This window comes from Glandiceps talaboti, chromosome 7, assembly GCF_964340395.1.
Source record: "Glandiceps talaboti chromosome 7, keGlaTala1.1, whole genome shotgun sequence".
In the NCBI taxonomy this organism is placed as follows: domain Eukaryota; kingdom Metazoa; phylum Hemichordata; class Enteropneusta; family Spengelidae; genus Glandiceps; species Glandiceps talaboti.
In genome coordinates, this window is record NC_135555.1 from 1,688,658 (window position 1) to 1,701,452 (window position 12,795).

The 12,795-nt window shown below is 34.9% G+C and overlaps 2 protein-coding genes across 2 annotated transcripts; both read left to right on the top strand.

The window, feature by feature from the left end:
• The first annotated feature begins 968 nt into the window (after positions 1-968).
• Positions 969-5,840, top strand: LOC144437705 (cilia- and flagella-associated protein 263-like). The gene is made up of 7 exons (XM_078126710.1): positions 969-1,083; positions 1,570-1,858; positions 2,931-3,167; positions 3,628-3,783; positions 4,099-4,206; positions 4,717-4,872; positions 5,377-5,840. The coding sequence occupies exons 1-7, from the start codon at positions 977-979 to the stop codon at positions 5,470-5,472; spliced, it is 1,149 nt and encodes a 382-aa protein (XP_077982836.1). The 5' UTR covers positions 969-976; the 3' UTR covers positions 5,473-5,840.
• Positions 5,841-6,660: 820 nt separating this feature from the next.
• Positions 6,661-12,752, top strand: LOC144437631 (putative small nuclear ribonucleoprotein Sm D1). Its single transcript, XM_078126614.1, has 4 exons — positions 6,661-6,754; positions 9,872-9,948; positions 10,713-10,904; positions 11,454-12,752. Exons 1-4 carry the CDS (start codon positions 6,741-6,743, stop codon positions 11,522-11,524), a joined length of 354 nt encoding a protein of 117 aa, XP_077982740.1. The 5' UTR covers positions 6,661-6,740; the 3' UTR covers positions 11,525-12,752.
• Positions 12,753-12,795: the final 43 nt, after the last annotated feature.

A 12,795-nucleotide genomic window follows, 5' to 3' on the forward strand; every position in this document is an offset into this window, starting at 1 on the left:
ATATATAATTGACTGGATGTAGATAAAACCACATAAAAGTGCTCAATACGGGTAGTAGAGCGAATTATATACAGGTTTTGAAAATTTGAACCAAATTATATGCTATAGACCCTACAGAACTGTTTCGTGAGGTGCGTAGTCCTCACTCATCAGGGGTAGAATGGAAAACATATTTTCCATTCTACCCCTGATGAGTGAGGACTACGCACCTCACGAAACAGTTCTGTAGGGTCTATAGCATATAATTTGGTTCAAATTTTCAAAACCTGTATATATATATATATATATATATATATATATATATATATATATATATATATATATATATATATATATATCTGATGAGTGAGCATATATATGTAATATTCTTTAAAAAGTGTGATAATACAGTCATAAACACAGATCAGATGATGCCTACACGTAGGGTCTATGATTAACCGTACATATACGTGTAACGCTGAGACATACGGTGCTGTCAAAAGCATGGATGGAACTTTGCAAACGAACAATGCAATGGGTGATTTATTTTTTGAGACCTTCTCCGTCACATGTCTTTTGAAATATTCAAATTAATGATGACAATATAACCATGGATGTATTAATAATACATAATATAATACATCCATGATATAACCTAAATGTAGTTACCAGAATCATTTCCTCTGTACTGTGTAAGCCTACTTCTTCGTATTTTTCTTTTACTACTTGTTCTTTTGTTATGTTTTTCATTAACATAACTATTTAAAAAATAAATAAAAAGTGGATAACCGTGAATTTATGATGGACTTTTCCCTGTGGCGCGGTAATTTGGAGTATACATTGAATGCTACTCAACTTCAAGCTAGCAGTGTATCCGTGACTATCAGGCTCGGCAGCTGGACCCGTACCAAATCGCCGGAAATATTTACCCAGGATGCAATATAATGTTTTGCCGAAAGGACCCGGATGATGGTCTTGGCAACCATTAGTTGACAACATGGCGGACTCGGAGAGTATAGACACCACTTCGGTGCAAGACCAACAAGACGATCCCTTGGCCGATTTAAGCGATGAACAACTTAGACAACTCGTAGAAGATTCAACGTAAGTTTTCACATGCAGTGTGTGTATTTATCAGAAAAGCGAGCGACGTTAACCCAAACTTCATGCCCAGATAAAAAAAAATTGTCATCTCGTACGTAATTAAATTATCGGTGCAGCTTTACTGTGTGTACTATGTATAATCATAATGTAGTGTACAGTCGGAAATGGCAGTACACAGACGGCACAGTGCATTGGAATACAGACCATACACGAAGGGTCTATGATTGAAACAACTACTGATTATCCAGTTGGTAATATTTATGAGTGAATCTGATTTTAGCTGCGTGTTTCATGTACAGCAGGATAGCTGAAAAAGCTGAAAAAATACAGTAACAGTGACACTAACATTAGTAACAATAACATTAGTCATTACTCTGAGTCTAACAATTTCTTTGTCTGGTTTATTTATAACTTTATTGGACCGTGTACATTTATCTATTTTTGTCATTAGTAAGATGTTTTTCCTTTTCTTTCCATCATCTACAGGATAGGAAACAGAATCTTAGAAAATGAGACGACAATGTTTGAGAAGTTTCTCAAGCGAGTTGAACCCAATATGATGGTATCACCATCAGCAGCACCCACCCCAAGTGTATCTGTTCAAGATACAAGAATGATGAGAAAAAGATCGAAATCTAAAGCTGGCGGAGTTGACAGACATCTAAAATTAACAGCTGAACAAAAGTGTGATATTGCACAAAGAGAGATTGAAGAACTCAGAGAAGAAATTGAAAAGCTCAAAGAAGATTCAGAGAAAGTCTTGGACACCTACAGAGTAAGAAATTATGTTATTGCTCATATTAAGAAAGGTTGCCTACTATGTCTGAAGGAGAGGTAGCTGGTTTAGAGTCACTAAAAAGCTTGATGAGTCAGAAACTAGGGTATGTTAAGGTCTAACTTTTATGACATCAACAAAAAGAAATATCACACAAAATGCGAAATGCTGTGAGTATTGTTACAACTTGATGATAAAACGATTTTTTCAGTATATTTTGGTAAATAAAAGATATCCTCACACCCTGTTTCTGTATATAAATTATATAAATGTACTTCTGTTATATTTTATAGTACTACCAATTATGACTCACTGATAAATTGTAAGTCTCTTGTATGAGGTTACATATTTAACTTTGAGATTTCAATCATCGATTATGAGATAATTCTAATGGCACACATAACTTTGTAAATCTTGAACTTACTCTCCCCTCCACTGTCTATGCTTGACCAAATCATGCAGGTGAAAATACCTTTCAATTTTAAAACAGAACATAATATCAACCTCCGTAAGCTGTAAACTAAATAGTTTGTTTCAAATTTGATTTACTGTTGTATATCATTTTTCACCACAGTGTCTCTTTGAAGGCCTCATGGGATAGTAAAATTTACCATCATTTACAGCCATAGCATGCAGACAAATTCAGTCATTGAACATTATGTCATGGAAGAGGGTGTTTGTTTTTCTTGTAGTCAGTGTAAATGTAACTGTGAATGAATGAATGTATGTGTGTGTGTGTGTGTGTGTGTGTGTGTGTGTGTGTGTGTGTGTGTGTGTGTGTGAAAATGAGACATTAGGTTGCTGTAGTATAATGAATACCATCAAGTCTGTTCACCATAGAGGGAGTCATAGTTTTAGTGGCCATGCACCTAGGTGTTAACATGTCTTGTTGCATTTCTTTTACTTAGTTGAGGTTAAATTTTTTTTGAAAGTTTGGAAGCTGAAATTCAAAGTTGAGTTATTATAGAGTGTGTTTACACTACAATTAGTATATTTTGTATGAGTCACTAGAGATGATCATTTCAATATCATTAGATATGTTATCAATTTAATGATTATTTTTATTCATTAGGCTATCATGGAAGAAGCAGACATGAGACTAACTGAAATCAAGAAAGCATCTTATGAATTTGATAGAGATATTGTGAAGGGTTCTGTTAATCCACGGTCTGATAAAGTTGTTGCAGAGAAAGTTGTACGATACTTTGATGATAAATTAAGGCAGCGAGACACACTAATAGAAAAGCTTAGACTGAAGAATTCCACACTTAAAGTTCAAAAGAAAAAATTACAGTTGCAATTAAAACAGGTAAGTTATCTTTCATTTTTGTAACAAATTCATGGATTTAACATAAAAAATAGAGATAGCCCTCAAAGCTGAACAAAGTCGCTGCATTTCTGTCAGGTGGGGGACCCAGTAAAATCATTTTCAGCAACCTTGCATCATCCATAAAATTGACAACGCTGGCTTAGGAGATGTCTTCTGTACACTGAAGTGGGGAATTCTCAGAAACAAACAAACTTAAGAGCTCCAAATCTTGTAAACTTGTGACCAAGTGATGCTAAGGCTATCGTTCCAATGTATAGTTGTTTGATTGAATGCAGAACCAAATAAAATGAAAAAATCAGTCTTTTCCTTGTCTGTGGCAGAACCAACTAATCATTTAAAGAGGTCAGTATGGAAAGGTCACCAGACTTCATTGCATTCTTCTATTCACATTTATTTATTGCATATTAACAAAAGTAATGATCAATGTTTGTTTCTTCAGAAAGAAGAAATGGGTGAAGTGCTACATGAAGTTGATTTCCAACAATTGAAGATAGAGAATAGTCAATATCTAGAGAAGATAGACGAGAGAAACCAAGACTTACTGCGTTTAAAGTTAATGGCAGGCAATACATTACAAGTCCTTAATACTTATAAGGTAAATTTGTTATGATACAAAAACAATCATAGATACTTTGCTGTGTATCCTAGTCTACATTGATTGAAAACACAATTCAATAACTTTGTTCATCACACACACCTGGGCAATTCAGGAAAAGGGGAATGAGAAAAAAAGTGAGAGAAATCTGAAGAAATGGTATACCAAGGAAGACAGACAGTACTGGTACTAAGTAATAGCATTGTGTATATATATATTTGTCGTTAAGAATTACTGTATTTCAAAGTAAAAAGACATAGATGTCTTTGGTTCAAGATGTTCATTTAACACTTTCAAACTTTGTCATATTTACAGAAAAAGCTGTATACACTAACAATGGAGTCGGATAGGTTAAAGACTGAGATATCATCTCGTAATGAACTACTATCCAGGATAGATACAGAAACAGAACAAGTGGAAGTGGTATGTACATCATTTAAATTGCATTATTAGGATGTCTACAATTGAAAAGTATAAGGAAAATAGTCGCAATGACGTTGAGTTGTTAACAGAGTCATCTACAAGTATATTGGTCAGAATTATATGAATTAGTGTCGTGTTCATTTTGCAGAGGAATTGCTGTGTTCTATAATGTATGTTGAAAGTAAGACTAAAATCTAGTCAATCTACATGTATTTCAATTTTGAAAAAAATACTGATTAATAAAATTGATTTAGCTCTTCATTCTGACAAAGTATCACAATATACTTCTTGTTTAAAGTAAAAAAAAATGTCAGCTGGATCTTTGCCTGCTTGACACATTTAATATTTGGTGACCCAAGAGGCGTGGATAAAAGTGTCAAAATGTGGTGTTTGAGAAATGAAAAAATTAATTTGTTTATAAGCTTGTCATAATACAACATAGATTAGGACAGATTGATGCACACACCACAGTAGGTGTATTCTTATTTCATCTTCATGTCCTCTTGCCAGGAAAGAGCCAAGGCAGAAAAATTAAACAGAAAACTTAGACAGCAGCTGGATGATTATAAAGTACCAGAAGTTGTAGAATATGTGAGAGAAAAAGCAGATTTATATGAACTGAATAAAACAGTCAGAAGTTGGGAGAGGAAGGTTGAGATTGCAGAGGTGAGTTGATTACTAGTATACCAGTACGTTATAAGTCACACATTTGTTTATGTGAGATGAGGTGATGCTTTATTTTGATTGTATTTATGTTTAAATGTGTTGTCTACAGATAAGTACTCAAGTATTATTGTTTACAATGAATTAGAAAAACATTAATTTTCCAACAGATTTAAATTGGAATATTGACAAACTTTCTGTAGATTTGCATTTTTCTGACATCATGAAGAAATAGACTGAAAGATCCAGATGTTCCTTTCGCTTACATAATGCACTCTCTCAGTGGTTACATAAGTGGACCAATGGCTGGACCTTCCAGACAACATGAAGAAAGAGTTTATAATTATTTTACCAAGAAAGCGTAACTTTGGATTATCAGATATGATAAAGTTGTTTATTGTGTTTTTCAAAAAATAAGGAATTGCATTATTAATGTATGTTTTATTACTGTTTTGACTTGTATATTGTCCAGACACTTATGTATACTATGATGTATTTATATTCCAGATGGCATTACATACACACAGAAAGACATGGAACCAGTTGAAGTTGGCCAGTCAACAACACAACCCATGGGGTCTTGAACCAGTGAAAATGAACTAAACTGGATGTCATCTTCTAATATTTGCTATAAATAAACAGACTGGTGCCTGCTGAATTCAATGAAACCACTTCGTATTCAGAAAGTCTTGACAGCAACGTTTCTTGTAGATTTTGAAATACCGTCGTTGGTGGCGCTGTACACAGTGCTAACTCTGTAGTGAGTTTAAGTGCTACTTATGACTGTATTTGATGAAGTCTACATTTCTTGTAAATATTTGTAAAAACTATATTGATCCATGCATTAGAGAACTCTAATTCTGAAGAAGTATGTTTTTTTTTTTCATTTCTCATAAATTGGATGGAGTTTAAACACTGTTGATAAACACTAGAATGACAAGGTTCTCGACAATTCAAAGTTTTGTAATAGTGATTTTTGTGTATATACATCAAATAAAGTATTATAACATCAAAGATTGTCAGTGTTTTTTTGTTACCAACATTATTTTATCATCCTGAATAGTTTTCATTTCCATCCAAACTCTTGAAGACATTCAATTCACTTGATTTCCATGTATTAAGACTAGTAGCAAGCCATCTGCTTCTATTTAAAATTAAGTGTGTTAATATATCGATATGCTAAGCCTTGAGTTACCAATGTAGTTAGTACAAAAGGACTTCTTAATAATGAGTTGTAGAATAATGACATTGTTGGCTATGCACCGTAGTGTTATGTGAAAATCATGTGAATGTCTGCAATGTCTGTCTGTATGGAATGAAAACCTTTGAGAATTAATCTCCCATCGTACAGGACAAATAGTAGAAGTCTATGGCTAAACTGTGTGATTTGTTCCTGATTATCTGACTATCATCCTTATAGTCTCACCCCCCCCCCCTGCCTCCCACCTCTATCACCACCCTTTAATCAATTCACTTTAATCAAATATCATAATTAATCAATTCACTTTAATCAAATATCATAATTTATCTGGCAACACAAGCGTTTTCATAACATATTCTGAGATCTTTTCACAATGTAATGATTGAAATGTACTTTAGTGTATTGACCTGTTCAAATGGAAATAACCCCTATTGAAGGATTAACAATTTTCATCAAGAAACCCAATATTTCAAAACATACATGCAATGTATCTAGTGTGCTCCATGTAATACTGGAGTCTGATCGATTATAAGGTATAGCGCCACCTATAAATTATAATTTTCGAATAAGTTGATGACCTTCGACCTTTCTCACAACGAGGCTCAGCGTCCTCTCTACGTTTTCTCAGGCATTGGATTTCTTGGCATCGTTTGTAAAATCCATTGCCATCATGAAGTTAGTAAGGTGAGTCGAGATAATAGTGGTATTTTTGCAGTGTCGACTAATGTATTGAACTTTTGGATGTTTCATTTCAACATATTTCTAATGTTTATTGGGGAAAGAGAGAACGAAAACATAACACTGGTGTTTTGTTTTTGTTCTCAGTGACGGTACGATGTGCATGTACGTGTATAACAGTATTATAAGTTGTGTACCTGACACATGTATTTTTCAAAATCATTGCACGATTGAGTCTGTAAGACTGACGTTTTCTATTCACTTAGCTCATGGCTAACAGACGCTTGTGTGTGGAGTGTAGACCACCTTGTATTTCAAGAAACCTGACATTTCAATACTCCCTACTGCAAAACTACGTCACAAGTACGACAATGTTTTCATTTTTAGGTACATGTAAAAATGTATCTGAAATTCGTATCTTGATTGTTGAAAACCAGTGGTAGGTCAGATGGAGAGTTAGAGTAATACATTAAAAGAACTCCGAAGTTTGCAGTACTCTTTCTCATCAACTCCATGAGGCTTGTTTGGCTTGCATGGATACTGTCAAATATGGTCTCCACTTACAAACATCAGTAAATCATGCCAAGTGTGGGTGGCAGGAGATATATCTACATCCTATAATATGAGCCCTACATCTTATATAGTGTTGTGGTGCCCTTTGCATTGTGGCATTGGCCTCACTTGTGTGACTGTGCTTCTATTTATTCGATCATTCTGACTTACCACTCCGTGACTCTTTACAAGTCAATTTAGTATCGTGGGTATGTTGATGTGATGAAACTTGAAAGTCAAATTTATGGTGGTGGAAGAACAGTCATGTAAGCAGGGCTAACTTGTACACTCTCTTACAGTAGGATTTGATCATTTCATACTGTTCTGAAAACAAGGTGCCAAACAGAATTTGAGTTACATGAGCTGTAATTGTTAATTCTCAGCTGATTATAAAATGCATGTATTCCTGGCAGTTGTGTGGACCAGTCTGGAAACCAAAAGCTACTTTACTTGCAGTGCATGATACTGTATTAATGTTACTTAAAATATTTTGCTTGATTTTTTTTTATGATCCAAGTACAACCGGGGAATGGTTACCACATGTTGAAATATCAAAATAGTAAGAGAATATCAACAAATTTAGGACTTGTTCTTCAAAATCATAAACAATCAAGTAAACAAGTTGTTCAGACAGTTTTTTTACTTGGTATATCAACATTAAATGACCACAAACATGTTGTTTGAGGTTTTCATGCAAAAATATCCTGTAATTTTTGAATGTTTTAAGATCAGGAAATTAATTATTTTCTGACAAGAAGGTGAAAGCAAAAAATGTTATGATTAAATTGTATTCAAAGTTCAATACTAAAAGCCTTGTGAGACATAGGAAGAATTCAGACTAAAAGCTGTTTATGATGTTAGCTAGAATATCCATGGTGATGGGAGTAGTGACTGTGCTAGCTATCATAGTAGATGAATGCTAACATAGACACAGCTCCAGTGTCGTGGACATACTAGCAGACATAAAAGGCTTTTATCCTGAACTCTCCCATAACTCTCAGTGTTCTCCGCAGAGGGTTTTAGCGTATCGGGCCCGATATCCTTTAATTTTCGCCGATACGCTATCAGTTGTCCCGATACGCTATAAGATTGTATAGGGTTCGGTAAATATTGTTCATCTGTCAATCGGTCAGCTGACGCCTTTGTTGTTTCACAACGTTTGTATTGATCCTTCACAAGTTCACACATAAGCAGCAAGTAAAACTAATGAGTGTCTAATTAATTCAACTGACTATTCAACCCTCTACCATTGCCAGACAGATTTCATTGAAGTTTGCCGTCAGTATTGTTTTCGATAGGAATAAAATGCGTAAACCCGCGCTAATGGTAGTGTGATCGATTCACACTACGGTACAACAGTTTTCGGTAAATCAGAGGCATAACCGGCCCATGCGTAACGTCGGTTCGACCGTAGAAGCATGTCGGAACTGCCAGATTTTGACAACTATAAAATCAAACGATGTCGTGCCATTTTGCTATAAAGTATAAAAGTTCGACAAACGCATGAAGTTGACATTCAATGAGTTCGAGTGACAGAGTAACACCGAGTATGTCTCAACCCAAGAGCATGTGCATTCTTCAATGTCGTGAAAAGAGTTGAACAGATTAATGTACCTTTCGATAAAGTGGCGATGTTATCTCCGATTATCAGTTTCATGTTCAATTTTACCCTGAAAACACGTTTAGTTTGTAGTTTGACATTGTATACTGATACATCGTACGACAACGATGAAAGCATGGATTTTCCAAAATGGCGGCCATGACGTCACAAACTATCGCGAGTTTTTGAAGTCCTCCATAGGGAAGTATAGTAAGTCTCGTGTATCACGATATTTCGGACTAAGACGATGTCTGCCGGTAGCTGTACACAAACTTTTCGTGTTTCGAAAGTCTAATTTATCTGTGGACATTAAGATTTAAATAATTTCAGCTTTCCTAACAATAATAAGCAATAACACTGCTTTATGAGTTTCTTATTGGTGCTAATATTTTGAAGTAAGAAATTGGCCTTCAACTTTCCTTTGGCCACATGTACATGTACTACTGGTTTGATATTATGATGTACTTTGATTTTTCGGGAATATAATTATATGTAAATTGATGCTAATTTATGCTAATGAGCCGATATCCTATCAACAAATCCTGGGGAGAACACTGACTCTGCTATACACTTGCATTCTGAAGGGCCTTTGTTAAGGTTTGCAAACCATGGTAACCAAAGAAATTAGAAATGAAACATGATAAAATGTAAAAGCTTGGAATACTCAAGTAATTCATCTGCTCTTAGAAAAGCTGATATTGTTATCATGTGTCTAGAATCTTCAGAAATTGTTACTTTAAAATTGGATGTATCAAACTGAATGCTTTACTTGTCCGTATATTTTCAGAATTGTGTAAGTTTTCATGTGTTTCTTTTATGGCTGATCCTTCTGGGGGTAATGTAAGTAAAGCAGTGTAACCATCATGTCTTGTCTGTATGGTAAGTCTCCAGTTTTGGGAGAATACTGGAGGAGGAAGGAAATGTTTATTAAACTTTGCATTTCTTTCCAACCTGCTTCATTTTATGCACAGGTTTTTGATGAAGCTGAGTCATGAGACCGTGACAATAGAATTGAAGAATGGAACCCTGGTACATGGTACAATCACAGGTCTGTTGTATAACAGCTGGAAACTCTAAGCAGCTCATTAAAAGTAAACTCAGAAAAAAGGTCTAAGCACATGCAGGAAAACCAGAGTCATATAAACATGGTTTATGACTATAAACCGTGTTAAACAGATAAGAACATTTACTACATTATAATGTGTTTCAGTCTGTCTAAAGTTACAACTCTTGAATGAGTTGCTGAACTCATGAATGTCAATTTATTACTTGTAATATGAACAAAAGGTGTTCATCTTTTACATAGAATAATAAAATATGTGGTCAACTTAATGCATGTTTATTTTGACCAACATATAAATTATGTTTTATCATATTTCATATTATAAAGAATGTTAGTGTATTGGATAGCAGAGTCACAGAATTGTCTGTTCAGTAGACATTCTTCTGTAGAACTCTGGAGACATCTGTCCAGATATCCATCCAATAGTCTGTCTTTCAATTAGCTGTCTGTCACTACTAGAATATTTGAAAAATACTAACTGCACAGTTTACAATGTAATTGAAAACCATTTTGTTGAGATAACTATAAACAAACATGAACAATTATTGGAGAATGCATTTCGTTGAAAGTCTGTCTGTAAGTCTGTCTGTCTGTATCTAATCACCATGCAAGTCTGTCTGTGTGTTTGTTCGTCTGTTAATCAATTATCAGTGGTCCCTAAATCTTATACCATAGAACACAAAGTGAGTTTTAAGTGTCCATATGAATTGGCTCCTCATTACTAATGTTTTTCTGTCTTGATATTTTAGGTGTGGATGTGAGTATGAATACTCACTTGAAATCAGTCAAGATGACAGTCAAAAACAAAGACCCAGTCCAACTTGATACACTGAGCATCAGAGGAAACAACATTCGGTACTTTATTCTACCAGACAGTTTACCACTTGACACATTGTTAGTTGATGACACACCAAAGGCCAAGGCCAAGAAGAAGGAAGCTGGTATGTTGAACATTCAAATATACTCTGCATATAGTGAGACAATTTTATAGTTATGGTAGGAGTAACTTAAAATTTGAAGAACTTGACTAGTGGAGACATTTGCATTTGTTATACACTAAGTTATTGCCTGACTATGAGGGCACTAGTAGTTGTTCATATTACCTTGAGGAGAACAGCTATGTAGCAACTGTTTAACTTGCGTCGAAGGCTGAGGTAGATGCTATATTACCTTGAGGAGAGTGGCTATGTAGCAACTGTTTAACTTAGGCCGAAAGCTGGGGTAGATGCTACACAACAGTGCAGGGGTAATATGTCTACTAGTGCCCAAGTAAGGCCTGGCAGTGTGTTTTATAACACATCATATTCTCAGACACATGTTCATTCCATAGTCAAAGCAAATCCCCCTATAAGACATGTATTGTTTGGGAGTATAACTTGAAACTCGCAACAAGACAATTATCTGTTACAATCACACCTTGAAATTACAGGTTTTGAAAATGTTGATTGTCATTTTAATATTTTGTCAATTTCTGTATTTTCTCTCATCAGCTGGACGAGGCAGAGCAAGGGGTAGAGGAAGAGGTCGTGGACGTGGTAGGGGAAGAGGAAGAGGAAGATAAAAGATTTACACGTAACTTTTTTTATAGAAATCAGTGTTTTGTTTATGAAGGAATTTATGCCATTACCAGGACATGTTGATATGGAGTAACTATACAAGCAGGGGACCATGCGATTGCAAAGTTAGGGTCTACCGGTGACCACCTATAGACCAATGATATGTCTGGTTCAGGGGTCCGTGTGATTGCAAAGTTAAGGTCTACCTGTGACCACCTATAGACCAATGATATGTCTGGTTCAGGGGACCATGCGATTGCAAAGTTAAGGTCTACCTGTGACCACCTATAGACCAATGATATGCCTGGTTTCAGAGGACATTTGATGCTATCAGAAAAATTCTTTAAAAGGGACTTTTTCACTTCTTTTTAATTCGACTAGTACCAGTCACCGACTATAGTGTGTATGTATGCATGTAGGTCATTTCTACCAGAGTTTCACGGTCATTTTACCTTAGGCTCACCAAATTTTCATTCTAGGTATGGACATGTATCCAAAATTTATCCCACATTCCCCTCAGTTACAAGGGTTCCCAAACCTTTGTGAAAACTGACTGCACAGTGTTTGTGCATTTGTAGCATCCAATATTAAAATATTATTCCTTATTTTTGTTGTCGTTTGAAACTAGGTTAGTTTACTGTATGCCTTTGTTATTGTCCAATCATGGTCTGTTCATTTCACCAGTCTAGCCAATCATATCTGTTCATTTCACCAGTCTAGCCAATCATATCTGTTCATTTCACCAGTCTAGCCAATCACATTTGTGTATTTCGTTTTAACTAGACACTAAACTTTGCAAAGTATATAATGGATGAAAATATTTTACTGAATGAGATTGTAAGTCTGGGATATTATCTTGTCAAAAGTTTGTGCTTCTTTGTACTCATTTAATTTAATTGAAATTGTTAGGAAAAGTTATGGACTTTGTGTGGAGCATAGATTAGTAAACAAGATCTGTATGTGACAGCAACTTTTATTTTCATACTTACCTAGTGCAAGTAAATTTTACCTAACAAAGTACTGACAGGAATGTTTATGACAAGACTCTGAGCATTTAGAAAATACTACCATCATTTCTAACCAAAGATTGGCCTGGTGATTTAATCATCACAATAGTGATGTTTGTATTGTGTTGTCATGGTAATATTGGTAGTACCCGGTATGTGTCACTGCCCATTGTAAATTATCATAACTCATACTTTCTTGTCATGTTTTATAATAAAGTATGTAAGAAAAGGAATAATTTTTTGTGTAAATTGACTTGATGTGTGTGATG